General features: G+C 40.2%; 1 protein-coding gene across 6 annotated transcripts in view; it reads right to left on the bottom strand.

Annotated features, from left to right (window-relative positions):
• ap2b1 (adaptor related protein complex 2 subunit beta 1) overlaps positions 1–18,783 on the bottom strand; it is an 84,961-nt gene that overhangs the window by 19,480 nt on the left and 46,698 nt on the right. For all 6 annotated transcript variants that reach the window (XM_055942307.1, XM_055942311.1, XM_055942310.1 and 3 more), the window contains 2 exons: positions 17,466–17,611; positions 7,460–7,589 (listed from right to left, as the gene is read on the bottom strand). In XM_055942307.1, coding sequence (XP_055798282.1) covers positions 7,460–7,589; positions 17,466–17,611 — 276 coding nt within the window. The remainder of the gene's footprint in view (positions 1–7,459; positions 7,590–17,465; positions 17,612–18,783) is intronic.

Consider the following 18,783-nt stretch of genomic DNA (forward strand, 5'->3'; position numbering starts at 1 on the left):
GCCTGTCTTTTGACAGTCACACCGTGGGATTATGTTCCTGTGACCCCTAGAGAGTTATAATACTTCCATACAATTGTGAGCTTAAATAACAACCTTTCAAGATACATTAATGTGAAGTATATAATATGTCTCTCCAGTATATGTTTGTGAGTACAGTTTATTAACAGTTTGTGCGGGGGCACTGAAGGCTGGAGTCCATTTTCCAGCTAGTTGCAGTCCTGTGGTGGGGGAGCGCATTAGATCCAACACATTGGCCTCGAACCACTTTACTGCCCTCGCCTCGGTGGCCATGTGTGGGCTGAAGGCTGAATCCTCCAGTTCATCTCTATGTTAACTATACTGAACAAAAATATAAACTCAACATGCAACAATTTCAAAGATTTTACTGAGTTACAGTTCATGAGGAAATCAGTTAATTGAAAAAAATTCTATGGATTTCAAATGACTGAGATTACAGATATGCATATTTTGGTCACAGATACCTTAAAAGCAATGGGCCTCACAATGGGACTCAGCATCTTATCACAGTATTTCTGTGCATTCAAATTGCCATTGATAAAATGCAATTGTGTTCGTTGTCCGTAGCTTATGCCTGCCCATACCATAACCCCCACGATGGGGCACTCTGTTGAATTCAGCAAACCGCTTGCCCACACGCCGCCATACACGTGGTTTGCGGTTGTGAGCCCGGTTGGAAGTACTGCCAAATTCTCAAAAATGACGTTGGAGGCGGCTTATGGTAGAGAAATTAACATTCAATTCTCTGGCAACAGCTTTGGTGGCCAATTGCATACTTGCTCAAAACTTGAGACATCCGTGGCATTGTGTTGTGTGACAAAACTGCACATTTTAGAGTGGCCATTTAGTGTCCCCAGCACAAGGGGTATCTGTGTAATGATCAGGGCCGTTTAATCAGCTTCTTGATATGCCACACCTGTCAGGTGGATGGATTATCTTGGCAAAGGAGAAATGCTCACTAACAGGGGATGTGAACAAATTTGTGGGTATGGAACATTTATGGGATCTTTTATTTCAGCTCATGAAACATGGGACCAACAATTTACATGTTGCGTTTATATTTTTGTTCCGTGTATATTTAAAGAAGAAACTCAGGGCACACTGGTATTGTTTGTGGAGTATTCAAGAATACCTGTGTGCTGGAGTTTATTCTTTAAACAAGCCTTGGGCAAAAAGTAAGGTGCTTAACCTGACTAGTCAGTTGCACAAGTGAATACATTCAACCGAAATGTGTCTTCTACATTTAACCCAACCCCTCTAAATCAGAGAGGTGTGAGGGGGCTGCCTTAATCAACGTCCACGTCATCGGCGCCCGGGGAGCAGTTGTTGTTGAGGGTTAACCGCCTTGCTCATGGGCAGAAAGACAGATTTTTCCACCTTGCCGGCTTGGGGATTCGAACCAGTGACCTACGGCTGTGCAATGGCATAGCCTTGTTTTGCTTATTTAGCAGACAAGAAGCTCTTATTTCCCGAGCCCTTATCACAGTCAAGACACACCTATGTTATAGTAAAAAGAAACATGATGTAATATAACAGAATAAAAAATAACAATATTTTTCAAAAAGAAAAAAGGTTGCCAGTGATGCGCATCTCGTGCCTGGAACAGTTATTCTCAGTGTTCATTTGAAACAGGGCTCAATTTGGCAAGTTGTAAGACATATTTTTCAGGGTTACAAACCAAAATATGTCTTATTTTTGATATACAGATGTTCAATTTAGTTTATTCTGCATGTTCTTTGGAATTTTCTAAATTAATTAATAATTCCACATTGAACACTGCATGGTGATGAATTACAGCCACAAAGTTTGTTTGGTGAGTAGGCCTAGGCTTAGTATTTCAGATGAAATATGCTCTGTCTTTATCAAACTAATGTTTTTGCATATTTGCAGCGTGGAACCTGTCTATGTTTAGGGTTATAGCCTAGGCTAAGCAATTCTAAATGGCACTAGCAATTCGCAAAGTACACTACATTACCAAAAGTATGTGGACACCTGCTCGTGGAACATCTCATTCCAAAATCACGGCCATTAATATGGAGTTGGTCCCCCCTTTGCTGCTATATCAGCCTCCACTCTTCTGTGAAGGCTTTCCACTAGATGTTGGAACATTGCTGCAGGGACTTGCTTCCATTCAGCCATTAAGAGCATTAATGAGGTCAGGCACTGATGTTGGGCGATTAGGACTGGCTCGAAGTTGGTGTTCCAATTCATCCCAAAGATGTTTGATAGAGTTGAGGTCAGGGCTTTGTGCAGGCCAGTCAAGTTCTTCCACACTGATCTCAACAAACCATTTCTGTATGGACCTTGCTTTGTGCACAGGGGCATTGTCATGCTGAAACAGGAAAGGGCCTTCCCCAAACTGTTGCCATAAAGTTGGATGCACAGAATTTTCTGGAATGTCATTGTATGCTGTAGCGTTAAGATTTCCCTTCACTGGAACTAAGGGGCCTAGCCCGAACCATGAAAAACAGCCCCAGACCATTATGCCTCCTCCACCAAACTTTACAGTTGGCACTATGCATTTGGGCAGGTAGCGTTCTCCTGGCATCCGCCAAACCCAGATTTGTCCATTGGACTGACAGATAGTGAAGCGTGATTCATCACTCTAGAGAACGCGTTACCACGGCTCCAGAGTCCAATGGTGGAAAACTGTACACCACTCCAGCCGACGCTTGGCATTGCACATGGTGATCTTAGGGTTATGTGCGGCTGCTTGGCCATGGAAACCCATTTCATGAAGCCCCTGACGAGCAGTTCTTGTGCTGATGTTGCTTCCAGAGGCAGTTTGGAACTCAATAGTGAGTGTTGCAACTGAGGACAGACGCTTTTTACGTGCTACGCACTTCAGCACTCGGCGGTCCCGCTCTGTGAGCTTGTGTGGCCTACCACTACCACACTGAGCCGTTGTTGCTCCTAGATGGTTCCACTTCACAACAACAGCACTTACAGTTGACCGGGCAGCTCTAGCAGGGAAGATATTTGACGAACTGACTTGTTGGAATGGTGGCATCCTATTATGGTGCCACGTTGAAAGTCACTGAGCTCATTCTACTGCCAATGTTTGTTTATGGAGATTGCATGGCTGTGTGCTCAATTGTATACACCTGTCAGCAACAGGTGCGGCTGAAATAGCCGGATCCATTTATTTAAAGGGGTGTCCACATACTTTGGTATATATATTGTAGCTTAACCGGAAATAGACGGGACGCATTTATTACAAAACTGCAGCTCGTTTTGGTGGAACATATTTTCCTACTTCAATCAACCAGTCCATTTTGAATTTGTGATAAAACTGTCAATTTGGCAAGGAATGTAGCTGTGTATCCCATCGGTTTGATAAGTTTTAATAGGCATTTTATTTCTGTAGGCCTAATGGGAGCTTGTGTGCGCACTCGCGTGTGTGGAGGGAGCAGTCGGAACACAATTGAGTGAATGAGACACTGAGGGGAAAGGGAATTTAGGGAGAAGAACGGTGTGATTCTTGGCTTGGTTTCTTTTTTGTTGTGCCCCGCAAATGCACATGTACAAATGGAACACTGGAGTCAAAGCCAATGAACCTTTTCTCAATAGGGGGTGCTGTTTTCACTTTGTAAAAATTTCATTCCCAAATTAAACTGCCTCGTACTCAATTCTTGCTCGTAAAATATGCATATTATTATTACTATTGGATAGAAAACACTCTCTAGTTTCTAAAACCGTTTGAATTATATCTGTGAGTAAAACAGAACTCAAGTTGGAGCAAACTTCATGTCAGGAAGTGAGAAATCTGAAATCAGGCAGTCTGTTCTAGGGTCAGTTTATTAATTTGCATGTGTTCTATTGGTCGACATGCACTGCATACGCCTTCCCCTAGATGTCAGCAAGTAGTGAGAATTTAAATGGAGTTGCTAGGCAGATCTGAGGCCATATAAAGGGTCTGGGTACGTGGGGTATACTCTTTTCAACATTCGCCATGACGCAAGACAGACCTCAGGATGGCGTTCTGGAAAGCTCCCGTTATAGGCCTTAGATATATCCGGTTCTGATTTATTCGATATAGGTGTTAAAGACATCATAATGTAGTTATTTTAAACGGAGTTATATCAGTATATTGCGATTTTTGGATATTTCTTTGTGCTGCGTTATAGTGAGTTGGGCACGTCTTCGCCACATGGCTAATGTTTACTGTTAATTCCAAAGTTGAAGGCGACAATCTACAACCGAGCAACGATTCTTCTGGACAAAGGACAACTTGCCCAAGATTCTGATGGAAGCTCATCAAAAAGTAAGAACTATTTATGATGTTAATTCGTTGTTCTGTTGAAAAATGTGAAACTACTATTCCGCCATTAATTTCGGGGCGGTCTCGCTTTAACGCACGCTGTATGTCGTAGTAACGTTAATTTTAAAAATCTAACACAGCGGTTACATTAAGAACTAATGTATCTTTCATTTGCTGTCCAACCTGTATTTTTTTGTCAAGTTTATGATTAGTTACTGATTAGATTAGGTGCCTCTCCCAAGATTTCTCCCGACATTTTGTTGGCAGCTTGGCTACTATTCTCATTGTATAACCACAATTTGTGCCGCTAAATATGCACATTTTTGAACAAACTCTATATGTATTGTGTAATATGATGTTATAGGACTGTCATCTGAAGAAGTTTGAGAAGGTTAGTGAAAAAATTAATATATTTTGTTGGTTTATTCGTTATCGCTATTGTTGGCTTGAATCAATGCTGTTGTGTGGTTGGCTATTGTAGTAAGCTAATATAATGCTACATTGTGTTTTCGCTGTAAAACACTTAAAAAATCTGAAATATTGGCTGGATTCACAAGATCTTTGTCTTTCATTTGCTGTACGCTGTGTATTTTTCATAAATGTTTTATGATGAGTATTTAGGTAATTCACGTTGGTCTCTGTAGTTATTCTAGTTGCTTTGGTGAGAGTTGTGATGGTGGCTGCAATGTAAAACTATGATTTATACCTGAAATATGCACATTTTTCTAACAAAACATATGCTATACAATAAATATGTTATCAGACTGTCATCTGATGAAGTTGTTTCTTGGTTAGTGACTATTTATATCTTTTTTTGGTCGAATTTGTGATAGCTACCTATGCAGGAAAAAAATGGTGGGAAAAAAAGTTGTGTCTTTTGCTATCGTGGTTGACTAATAGAAATACATATTGTGTCTTCCCTGTAAAACATTTTAAAAATTAGACTTACTTGTGGCGCTATGCTAGGCTATGCTGGTCAGCTTTTTTACTGATGAGGGTGCTCCCGGATCCGGGATTGTGACCAAGTAGAAGTTTTAACGTCGTCTTCAAGACAAAATTTAACTTGCCTGTTCGGGCAATCACAAAACACATTCCACCAAATAGTTTTACAGTATTTGAAAAAAAGTGATCTCTGGTTAAAGATCGAACTTTGCCGTTTGCTCGAGTACTCATGCCCATCCCTAAACCTGACTAGCTTTGATTACTGTGTCAACAGGAACATTATAAAGGTGAGAGAAAGCCCAAAGATCATGGACTGCCTAGCTATATGCCTTATACTCAACACCACGTGGTATCTTTTGTAATGAAATCTTTTTGAAAAAGGCCCTGCAGTGAAAACGTCCAACAATAAAAAATATTTTGGATCAACTTTTGCACAAGCCTTCCTCTTTCTAATTTATCTTTTTTATCATGAGAAGCCAAGCATTCAGGTAAGACTGACTAATTATGATATCTTTTGAACAGGTAGGTTGCTCATGCCTAGAATGCTTTATGTAACCAGAAGGTACAGTATATTAGTAGGCTTTAAGTAAAGATTACATTGAGAATAGTTTGATGGGTGAGAATGCTATCAAGTGCTTGTCAAATTGTGAATGAGAGACTGATAAAGTGTGTGCAACCTGCGCAACAAACAGAGCACTTTCATTATACTTTTTTCAAATCATCATTAGAGTCGCATCATGCAGCCTTAGAATGTATGTGAAATCAAAACATATAGCTTAAGGTTTGTATTACAACTAAAGTTGCATTAATAAATTATGCATATAGGAAGGCCAGTTTCAAATGATCACTTTGTTAACCACTAACACAGAATAGCCTCATGTGCCGCACTCCCTCAGAAATCGTTTGGGGAAAATATCCTTTCTATTTTATTCAGCTATGTTCAACTGTATTCTTCTCACTATAAAATAATGCCACAGGAATTATAATCAAATCTTGTCTGCTAAATGAACTAGTGTAGCCCACAGCCATATAGCATTACCATATCAGGGCCAAACATAAGGACGACTCAGAATATGATATTCTGTTCTTCTGAAATAGGCTACATTTTCTTCATATCACAGCGCTTCTTTAGACCTGCTTAAAATAAATAATGGCTTTATTGCGATGGTGTAGGCTATATTACATGGATTTATTACTTTTTAAATAATGTAGATATTCCAAAGGTCCGCATCATTGGCTTGTAGGCTATGCGTGGAAGCCTGGAGATGCTAAACGTGAGTTAATTAACGGTAAATTACAGTGAGACCGGCAGTTATTTGCATGACAGTTACCAGCTGACAAAATGTTATGGCCGCCACAGCCCTAGGTACATACAGTGCAGTCGGGAAGTATTCAGACCCCTTGACTTTTGCCACATTTTGTTATGTTACAGACTTATTCTAAAATTGATTAAAAAACAATCCTCAAATCTACACACACTACCTCATAATGACAAAGCAGAGCAGGTCTTTAGAAATGTTTGCAAATGTATTACAAAATAAACAGACCCTCAGACCCTTTACTCAGTACTTTGTTGAAGCACCTTTGGCAGCGATTACAGCCTTGAGTCTTCTTGGGTATGACGCTACAAGCTTGGCACACCTGTACTTCTTCTACTCTGCAGATCCTCCCAAGCTCTGTCAGATTGGACGGGGAGCATCGCTGCACAGCTATTTTCAGGTCTCTCCAGAGATGTTCGATCGGGTTCAAGTCCAGGCTCTGGCTGGGCCACTCAAGGACATTCAGAGACTTGTCACGAAGCAACTCCTGCATTGTCTTGGCTGTGTGCTTAGGGTTGTTGTCCTGTTGGAAGGTGAAACTTCGCCCCAGTCTGAGGTCCTGAGCGCTCTGGAGCAGGTTCTCTTTGTACTTTGCTTCGTTCATCTTTCCCTCAATCCATGCTTCACCGTAGGGATGGTGCCAGGTTTCCTCCAGACGTGATGCTTGGCATTCAGGCCAGAGTTCAATCTCAGTTTCATCACACAAGAGAATCTTGTTTCTGTTTTTTATTTTTTATAAATGTGCAAAAATAAAATGTACAACTTCTTTTCACTTTGTTGTTATGGGGTATTGTGTGTAGATTGATGAGGGGTAAAAAAATATTTTATCAATTTTAGAAAAAGGCTGTAATGTAACAAAAGGGGAAGGAAAAGGGGAAGGAATCTGACTACTTTCCAAATGCACTGTATATGAGTTTACCTGTAGGTTGTTCAGTGGGTCCATCTTCATGACTGGCCCAATGGTGTTGAGAGGCAGGGAAACTTCAATACTCTGGCTGGGCATCAGTGGAGTGTGGATGGGCAGAGGGGTGGTGGGGATCACTCCGAAACTAGACAGAAAGACAATACCATTATTTTTTTATATTTTTTTAATGTTAACATTTATTTAAAGCTGCAATATGTAACTTTTTGGGCTACCTGACCAAATTCACATAGAAATGTGTGTTAAAGATCTTTCATTCTAATTGAAAGCAAGTCTAAGAAGTGGTAGGTCTGTTCTGTGTGCGCTATATTTCTATGCTTCCCATTCTTAAGTTTTGTTTTGGAGTCTTTTACTTTCGGTTTTGTACACCAGCTTCAAACAGCTGAAAATACAATATTTTTGGTTATGGAAAATATATTATACAGTGGTTTAGATGGTACAATGATTCTCTACACTCCCCTTGCTTAGTTTGCCTAATTTCAGTTTGTGGCAAAACATTTCAATTTTAGCAACCAGGAAACGGTGGAGCGATTTCTGCATTGTGAATCTTTAACTAGGCAAGTCAATTAAGAACAAATTATTATTTACAATGACGGCCTACCAAGAGGGAAAAGTCCTCCTGTGGGGACGGGGGCTAGAATAACAAATTTAAAAGTAGGAGACAACATACCGGTTCATACACATTTTGTCAGATGGAATTTCATGACTTTTAACCACATTTCCATGACCAGCAATTGGTGGCGTCTCTATGTACGTATAAAATATATGCGTAGTGTGGTATCGACACTGGGAGGCTGCTCTCTGATCCCATGTACCATCTCCTGTCATTGAGCAATGCACTTAACCCCCCACAAAGTAGAACACCTGCTAGGCAACTGTATGAAACACATGTGGTCAGCCCTCAGTGTGGAGAGCTACTGGGTGTTCAGGCTCTTGATCAAGCCCTTTAATAAGGTCTGGTTGAGCAGTTCATTTCTAAACTGTGATTTGTTAGAGGGGGACAGGAATAAAAAGCTGCACAACCATTAGTTCTCCTGGAGGATTGACCACCCTTCATGTAAAACATTGCAACATTACAACCAAATAAGTTTTATCCCTTTTGAAATAATTTGCTCATTCAATATATCAAAGATCAAATGGCTATGGTAGGATACAAATCTTTGTTTTTTATTCAGCTGACGCAAGCCCACAAATATTCAGGAAATGTAACTTTCTAGTTTAGTCATATTTATTGTAACTACCTTAGAAGTGTTACCTTTGCAGGATGACTATCTAATGTGTTACAATGTCCCATACATTGGATTCTCAAATCAACTGGAAGTATCTATAAAACAAGTTTTGAAGCCACATAATCCAAAAGAAAGGCTACATTTAAATTAATGTTCACGATTCACAAATTATTATTTTGATTCACATGATTCAAATCACTGCGATTGAACCGAATTCCAACTAATACAATGGTGAAGTGAATCGTTCGTTTTGCCAAAAATAATCAATTCAATGAATCACATCAATTGATCCAAACAATAATAAAAATAATTGTATGACCTTAACCGTGAATGTCGGTTGAAAGTTTTCTGGAACATACGAAAACATTAATACATGTCAATAATGGCTAAACAGTTAACTACAGGGTACAATATACATAGCCTTCGGAAAGTATTCAGACCCTTCACCTTTTCCACATTTGTTACTTTACAGCCTTATTCTAAAATGGATTTTATTTTTTTATCCTCAGCAATCTACACACAATACCCCATAAGGAAAGCAAAAAAAGGTTTTTTGAAATCTTTACAAATGTATTAAAAATAAAGAACTGAAATACCTTATTTACATAAGTATTCAGACCCTTTGCTATGAGACTCGAAATTGAGCTCAGGTGCATCCTGTTTCCATTGATCATACTTGAGATGTTTCTTCAACTTAATTGTTCACCTGTGGAAAATTAAATTGATTGGACATGATTTGGAAAGGCACACACCTGTCTATATAAGGTCCCACAGTTGACAGTGCATGTCAGAGCAAAAACCAAGCCATGAGGTTGATGTAATTGTCCGTAGAGCTCCGAGACAGGATTGTGTCGAGGCACAGATCTGGCGAAGGGTACCAACATTTTTTGCAGCATTGAAGGTCCCCAAGAACACAGTGGCCTCCATCATTCTTAAATGGAAGAAGTTTGGAACCGATAGTTACCGGAGTTGTAACTCCAGTTCTATGTGTGGAACTGGAGTTACCATAGGGGAGCTCTGCTCCTAGTGGTTTATCCCGCTGCCTAGGCAGCGAATAGCCTGAGAAAAAATATCTAAAAACCTGTTTTTGCTCTGTCATTATGAGGTACTGTGTGTTGATTGATGAGGGAATAAGAATTTAGAATATTTAGAATAAGGCTGTAAACTAACAAAATGTGGCATACCTGCTGATGCAATGTTCGACTGTCTCTCTGTCCTTGAGCAACGGCCCACTCGTCTTGCACTATGCAGGTGATGTGCGCAAACACAGATGCACTAGTGACATTCAGATCATGGCTGATTTATATTTGATTGATAAAATATTTAACTGTGGCTAAATCAATTATTAAATGAATGTCCATGACTTTTCGAAAACTTTTCAGATTTTATGATTTTAAAAAACCTTTACAGGCCTGGAAAACACAATTTAAAAATGCCATGAGTTGTAGTCCTTTCCACTCACAGCCTGTCATCCCGTATACAGCTTGAAAGTTGCAGATTTTGTCATTAATAAGAACTTAAATTTGAACGTAGTGGCTGTACAGTAACACGCTATACATGTCAGAGCTCAGGTTCTCTACTTAACAGCGCTGTTTCTGTTTTGACTGACAGCCGTTAAACTTGAGCACTGCGCCCCCATCCCTCCCGCTAATTGGGTACCATTTGCATATTTCTTGTTGTCCGAGTGAGAAAAATGCTGTAAATCGAGAGGAGTTGATGTGTTATGAAAGATCAGATTTTGAGGATTATAATAAATTCTGCTTTGATGTCATACAAGCAAACCACATACCCGAGTCCAAATGTGCACATTTCCTTACATATTTGAAAACTCAGTTAATTTACAGTATCACCGTTCATGATCGCTATGTTTGATCCACAGTTACAAGGAGGACATGCTGGGTTGTCCTGAACAGAACGAGCCTATGTTTTTCGTATTGTGAAGAACATTTGCTGTGGAACACGCATTTTAATGCAGTCATGATTCCCTTCTCGGCACATCAAAATTACAACCGTTTGTCTGAAGTGCCTTTTGAAAGTCTAATACTGTAAGATCGTATTTTATAACTTTGCTAGCCATACTAGCAATAGAACAAACATTCAAATGATGCCCACCTGACCAGAACGTGATTTATAATGGAACATATTTGGACACAATTACAAAAAGCTTTGGGGTTTTGTATGAGAGCAACAATTTGCTCTAAAATAAGAAATGCCGCATAGTGACCGGGCACAGAGTAGACCTGGTGGAATAAAGATAGTCAGCTGGAATTGTAATGGCTTAGGTAATGTCGTGAAAAGAGCTAAGGTTTTTCTCATCTTAAATCACTGGGCGCTGACATAGTGCTTCTTCAAGAAACTCATATTAAACGCTCGGTTCAGGCCAAACTACGAGTCGGCTGGATCAGTCAGATATACCAGTCTAATTTTGATGCAAAGCGAGAGGGGTAGCAATCCTGATAAGGAAAAATATTCCTTTTGTTTACTCATCCTCGATTTCAGATCCTAATGGTCAGTATATTATCGTGGCTGGTACACTGAATTAGAACTCAATAACCTTGGTCAATTTATTCGGACCCAACTTCGATGATCCACTATTTTTTCAAAGAGTATTTAAGGCCATACCAAATATCTTGGATACAAGTGTTATTGCTGGAGGTGACTTTATCTGAAAGAGGATCTAACGTACAGTTAAACAGCTATCAAGGTCACTTCAACAATCAAATGCCAGTGTCTGTCTAAATACATTGATGACAAACCTTAACATTGTCGATATTTGGAGACTGACGCACCCAACAGATAGGGATTATTCTTTATTTTCGTCAGTTCATAAGTCATATTCCAGAATATACTATTTTTTTGTTGGTCTACAAACTAATTTCAGCAGCTGCGTCGGTTACCTATCACCCTATTCTAATTACGGACCACTCTCCACTGTCCATGGCGCTGAAATTTGACAATATGTTTACAGGTCGGCGACCGTGGAGCATCAAATCAAATTTTATTTGTCAAATACACATGGTTAGCATATGTTAATGCGAGTGTAGCGATGTGCTTGTGCTTCTGGTTCCGACAGTGCAGTAATATCTAACAAGTAATCTAACAATTCCCCAACTACTAACTAATACACAAAACCTAATAGGGGTGCATGAGAATATGTACATATAAATATATGGCTGAGCGGCATAGGCAAGGTGCAATAGATGGTATAAAATACAGTTTATACATATGATATGAGTAATATAAGATATGTAAACATTATTAAAGTGGCATTGTTTAAAGTGACTAGTGATTAATTTGTTAAAGTGGCCAATGATTGGGTCTCCATGTAAGCAGCAGCCTCTCTGAGTTAGTGATTGCTGTTTAGCAGTCTGATGGCCTTGAGATAGAAGCTGTTCTTCAGCCTCTTGGTCCCAGCTTTGATGCACCTGTACTGACCTCGACCTCCCCTGCTTAGACGCATACTTGTTGAAAGATTTGACTTTTTGTCAGTATTTGCAGGAGCAGATTGCCTGGTGCACAACTGAGCAAGTGGACAAGTACATTAGAGTGTCTAGTTTGAGAAACAGACGCCTCACAAGTCCTCAACTGGCAGCTTCATTAAATAGTACCCACAAAACACCAGTCTCAACGTCAACATTGAAGAGGCGACTCCGGGATGCTGGCCTTCTAGGCAGAGTTCCTCTGTCCAGTGTCTATGTTCTTTTGCCCATCTTAATCTTTTCTTTTTATTGGCCAGTCTGAGATATGGCTTTTTCTTTGCAACTCTAGCTAGAAGGCCAGTCTCCCGGAGTCGCCTCTTCACTGTTGAAGTTGAGACTGGCTACTTGCAGCCCCAATGTATCATGATCATAAAGTTGCGGCAGTGGTAATTGCTCTTGACGCAGAGAAGGCGCTTGATCAGATTGAGTGGAAGTATATGATGACGGTTCTGGAGCATTTCGGGTTTGGAAAGTAATTTATTAATTGGATAAGAATTATTTATGCACACCCAATGGCGTCCGTGGTAACCAATCAGGAGATGTCGCAGGCATTCCGCCTGTTCAAGGGCTGCCGACAGGGGTGCCCTATTTCGCCTGCTCTCTTCGCTATAGCCATGGAACCCCTTGCTACTCTCATTCGTGCACATGCTGATATAGCTCCGGTTAAAATAAAAGACACGCAGCACAAAATGTCCCTATATGCAGACAATGTTCTTTTGTTTTATCCAAGCCTAAAACTTCTAGCCCCCCTTACTTAACTTGATAAATACATTTGGCTCCTTCTCTGGCTACAAGATAAACTGGCAAAAAAGCGAATTGATGCCCATATCACGGCCTGTGGATATGCAATTTCTGCAATCTATCCTATTTAGAACAGTGAAGGACAAGTTCACAAGCCTTGGCATTGTAGTGACAAGAAAACTTGATCAGCTATTGAAAACAAATTGAGATGTGAAAATTGATCAGCTTAAACAAAATATAGATTTTTGGAAAAATCTGCCTCTCTCCTTGGTTGGCCGTATAAACGCTATTAAATGGTTGTGCTACCCAGGTTTCTTTACCTCTTCCAATGTCTACCCAATTTAATACCACAAAGCTATTTTAAGAAACTGGATTCAATAGTAATTCCATTCTTATGGCATAACAAGGCAGACAGAATTTCAAAGAAGCATTTATGCAAGTACAATATAGAGAGGGACTTCCTCACTTCAAACTGTATTATTGGGCTGCTAATCTAAACATTGTGTCTTTCTGGAGGGAAAGTTTACCTTGGATGCAACAGAATGATATGCCTTCATGGCTTTTGATTGAGCAGGCCTCCTGTCAACGTTCCTTACTGTTATGTATTTTATGTATAATAACTAAATGATGTATACATTTAAAGTAATGATAGGACTATATCTAACAGAATGCTACCCTGTCTCCGTATAATGATGAAGAATGTTTGTCCAAAAGAAAAGAGGAACTGTGGCAGACAACTTGTGACCACGGTGGCACTGATAACAGGGAAGGAAGTCTCCCCACCCAGGGAGGGGGAGAAACCTTGGGCTTGTAGTAGATTGTATAACAGGTGGCAGGCAATGTATGAGAAGACTTGTGAACTATATTGTCATTGTCTGAGAGGAGGGACATTTATGATGAAATGAAAGGTATATAAACCAATGTACAGGAAATGATAAGCAGAGCTCTCGTAAATAAACGTTGCTGACTATTGTAGACTGGCCTCTGTCTGTGTCATTTCAACAAGAACCTTACAAATTCTTGGTAACAGACCAAGTAGTTTAATTGAAGTTCAGTTTATGAACATTGAGAACATAATTCTCTTAACACTTACTCCCTGTACTTGTTAATTGTCCTGCATTGGATGATATGGTGCTTTCACAGTGGAGGGGGAAGGGGCTCACAACAATTGGTAACATATACAGTGAGGCAAAAAAGTATTTAGTCAGCCACCAATTGTGCAAGTTCTCACACTTAAAAAGATGAGAGAGGCCTGTCATTTTCATCATAGGTACACTTCAACTATGACAGACAAAATGAGAAAAAAAATCCATAAAATCACATTGTAGGATTTTTAATGAATTTATTTGCAAATTATGGTGGAAAATAAGTATTTGGTCAATAACAAAAGTTTATCTCAATACTTTGTTATATACCCTTTGTTGGCAATGACAGAGGTCAAACGTTTTCTGTAAGTCTTCACAAGGTTTTCACACACTGTTGCTGGTATTTTGGCCCATTCCTCCATGCAGATCTCCTCTGGAGCAGTGATGTTTTGGGGCTGTTGCTGGGCAACACGGACTTCCAACTCCCTCCAAAGATTTTCTATGGGGTTGAGATCTGGAGACTGGCAAGGCCACTCCAGGACCTTGAAATGCTTCTTACGAAGCCACTCCTTCGTTTCCCGGGCGGTGTGTTTGGGATCATTGTCATGCTGAAAGACCCAGCCACGTTTCATCTTCAATGCCCTTGCTGATGGAAGGAGGTTTTCACTCAAAATCTCACGATACATGGCCCCATTCATTCTTTCCTTTACACGGATCAGTCGTCCTGGTCCCTTTGCAGAAAAACAGCCCCAAAGCATGATGTTTCCACCCCTATGCTTCACAGTAGGTATGGTGTTCTTTGGATGCAACTCCGCATTCTTTGTCCTCCAAACACGACGAGTTGAGTTTTTACCAAAAAGTTCTATTTTGGTTTCATCTGACCATATGACATTCTCCCAATCTTCTTCTGGATCATCCAAATGCTCTCTAGCAAACTTCAGACGGGCCTGGACATGTACTGGCTTAAGCGGGGGGACACGTCTGGCACTGCAGGATTTGAGTCCCTGGCGGCGTAGTGTGTTACTGATGGTAGGCTTTGTTACTTTGGTCCCAGCTCTCTGCAGGTCATTCACTAGGTCCCCCGGTGTGGTTCTGGGATTTTTGCTCACCGTTCTTGTGATCATTTTGACCCCACGGGGTGAGATCTTGCGTGGAGCCCCAGATCGAGGGAGATTATCAGTGGTCTTGTATGTCTTCCATTTCCTAATAATTGCTCCCACAGTTGATTTCTTCAAACCAAGCTGCTTACCTATTGCAGATTCAGTCTTCCCAGCCTGGTGCAGGTCTACAATTTTGTTTCTGGTGTCCTTTGACAGCTCTTTGGTCTTGGCTATAGTGGAGTTTGGAGTGTGACTGTTTGAGGTTGTGGACAGGTGTCTTTTATACTGATAACAAGTTCAAACAGGTGCCATTAATACAGGTAACGAGTGGAGGACAGAGGAGCCTCTTAAAAGAAGAAGTTACAGGTCTGTGAGAGCCAGAAATCTTGCTTGTTTGTAGGTGATCAAATACTTACTTTCCACCATAATTTGCAAATAAATTCATTAAAAATCCTACAATGTGATTTTCTGGATTTTTCCCCCTAATTTTGTCTGTCATAGTTGAAGTGTACCTATGATGAAAATTACAGGCCTCTCTCATCTTTTTAAGTGGGAGAACCTGCACAATTGGTGGCTGACTAAATACTTTTTTGCCCCACTGTACATTGATGGACAGTTAGCTTCATTTCAACACTTATAGGGTAAGTTGAATATGCCAACAACACATTTTTTCAGATGCCTCCAAATCAGGAAATTTTAAGTACACATATGCCAAAGTATCCTACATTAGATAGCCTGATCCTTGTCAAACCCCATTCAAAAGGGTCGGACTCTAGACTTCTACAGACTGTTAAAAGGTCTTGGGAGCAGGAACTTGGTTCAGAAATCTCAGATGAGGACTGGGTAGAAGCTCTCAGGAATATAAACCACAGTTCAGTGAATGCCAGATACAACCTTGTTCAGTTTAAGGTGATACACAGGTTACATTACTCAAAAGTGAAAATGCATAAATATTCCCGGACACCTTACAACTGTGTGAGAGGTTCAAGCAGGATGAGGCGACGTTGACGCACTTATTTTGGACATGTCCTAAGTTACATGCTTACTGGGCTCTTATTTTTGATTACTTATCTAAAGCCTTTGATAGAGTTCTAGCCCCAGACCCATTGATCGCTCTGTTTGGTACAGTTGATGGGAATAACCAGGAAGGGAAGGCTGTCTCTCTTTGTACTCTATTAGCCAAAAGACTCATATTGCAATTGTGGAAATTGGAGACTGTACCTACCTTTGAAATGTGGTTACGGGATTTAGGGAATGTAATACATATGTAAAAGATTCGATACAATACCTCCAATAGAAGTCCAATGTTTTACAAAATATGACAGCCGATACTGGATAAATGGTCTAGTCCCGCTTCATAACTGGGTTGATGATCAGCTGCTACTCAGTGCTCTACTCCACTCAATATTTATTTTTGGCTTAACTACACTGCTTGTAATGACTATATGATGTCTTCTTATACATGTACCACATAATAGGATTTCGTTTTATTTTTTGTATGTGTGAGTTAAGTTTTGTCCTCGAAATTTGCCATCCCATTCAACAGTACAATGAATGTCAATGTTTGTATCGGTCTTTTTAAAATGTATTTTTATTGGAAAATAATAAACATATTATTTAAAAAAAGAACAGTGCCCAGATTGGAGAGGTGTTTGGCCACTTGAGACACCAGTTAGACCTCTCACACAAACCCTTGTAATAGTTTATTCCTATCTTGCAACTATTCCAAAATTTATATTCATATTCTTATGTTACTGAATGTATCCAGAGTATTTTCAGGTTTTGCTATTGAAAAATGCTGAAAAAAAGTACAGTAAATGCAAAATGCACATGATATCAACAGTGTAACATTTGGATTTAGTCTTGTCAAGTGAACTGTTGTGTCCTCACCTTTGGTCTAATAATTTCCCTATAATTGCTAGTGTTCTCTTTCAATTGCTACCATGGTCACGCGTAAGCTTTTTATAATTATTCTGTTAGAAACGTTTCAATTTGGCCAAATCCATACAGGCCAATTTCCACGAGTGTAAAGGATTAATAAGTGCTTCAGGTGAATGGAGCTAAATTTACAATCTGCTCTGAATGGCCATGGTTATAATGAATGGAGAGTCACGGTAAGCTTAGAGCAACTAAATACAAGGTTGGTGTGAACAAAAAGCAGAGAGACATTTTTACAGTGAGGCCACAGAAGACTTAACTGCTAGTACAGCTGAGATATTGTCTTGCTTCTTTATCCCAAGTCCCTGAGACACGCGTACACACACCCACGGAGAAGTTGGAACACAGAGTCCGCCACAGACAGTGCAGTTTAAGGGCACAATGGCAGGAGATAGCATCTATGATTTGATACCAGTCGCCCCCTCTCTCACCTGTTCTTGTTGAACTGGATAGCAAAGTCGGTCATGTGCTGCAAGGCCTTGTTGGTGAAGGTCATGTCCATGTACATTTGGCCCTGTCGGCGGGAGAATGTCCCTGAGATCTCCAGTCCTTTAGCTTTCACTGCAGGCAACCATACCTGGGAGAAGAGATAGACCTTACATAAAGAAATATGAACGTGCAAAACGATTCACCCATACCTGGGAGCAGGGTAATTTGAAAATGGCAACATGACTCACTACTATGTACGTGTCTGTGCTATGTTGCCCCTTTATTGTATTGAGTCGGACACAAAGGGAGATCGAGAATGGAGGGCATAAATTAAAATCAAATCACATGTTATTTGCCACATTCGCCGAATCCAACAGGTGTAGACCTTACCGTGAAATGCTTACTGACAAGCTTAACCAACAATGCAGTTCTAGAAATAGAATTAAAAAAATATTTACTAAATAAACTAAAGTACAAAACAAACTAAATTACAAAACAATAAATGAGGCTAAACACAGGGGCTACCGGTACCAAGTCAATATGTGGAGGTACTGGTTAGTCGAGGTCATTTGTACATGTAGTTAGGGGTAAAGTGACTATACATAGATAATAAACAGCAAGTAGCAGCAGTGTAAAAAACAAAAGGGAGGGGTGGTCAATGTAAATTGTCCGGGTAGCCATTTGATTAATTGTTCAGCAAGCAGTCTTATGGCTTGGGGGTAGAAGCTGTTAAGGAGCCTTTTGGACCTAGACTTGGCGCTCCGGGACCGCTTGCCATGCGGTAGCAGAGAGAACAGTCTATGACTTGGGTTAATGGAGTCTTTGACAATTTTTTGGGCCTTCCTCTGACACCGCCTAGTATATACAATTGAAGTTGGAAGTTTACATACACTAAGTTGAATGTGCCTTTAAACAGCTTGGGAAATTCCAGAAAATTGTCATGGCTTTAGAAGCTTCTGATAGGCTAATTGACATCATTTGAGTCAATTGGAGGTGTACCTGTGGCCGTATTTCAAGGCCTATTTTCAAACTTGGTGCCTCTTTGCTTGACATCAGGGGAAAATCAAAAGAAATCAGCCAATACCTCAAAAAAATTGTAGAGTCCTCCACAAGTCTGGTTCATCTTTGGGAGCAATTTCCAAACGCCTGAAGGTATCACGTTCATATGTACAAACAATGGTACGCAAGTATAAACACCATGGGACCATGCAGCCGTCATACCACTCAGGAAGGAGACGCGTTCTGTCTCCTAGAGATGCGAAAAGTGCAAATCAATCCCATAACAACAGCAAAGGAGCTTGTGAATATTCTGGAGGAAAC

Source organism: Salvelinus fontinalis, chromosome 13, assembly GCF_029448725.1.
Source record: "Salvelinus fontinalis isolate EN_2023a chromosome 13, ASM2944872v1, whole genome shotgun sequence".
In the NCBI taxonomy this organism is placed as follows: Eukaryota; Metazoa; Chordata; class Actinopteri; order Salmoniformes; family Salmonidae; genus Salvelinus; species Salvelinus fontinalis.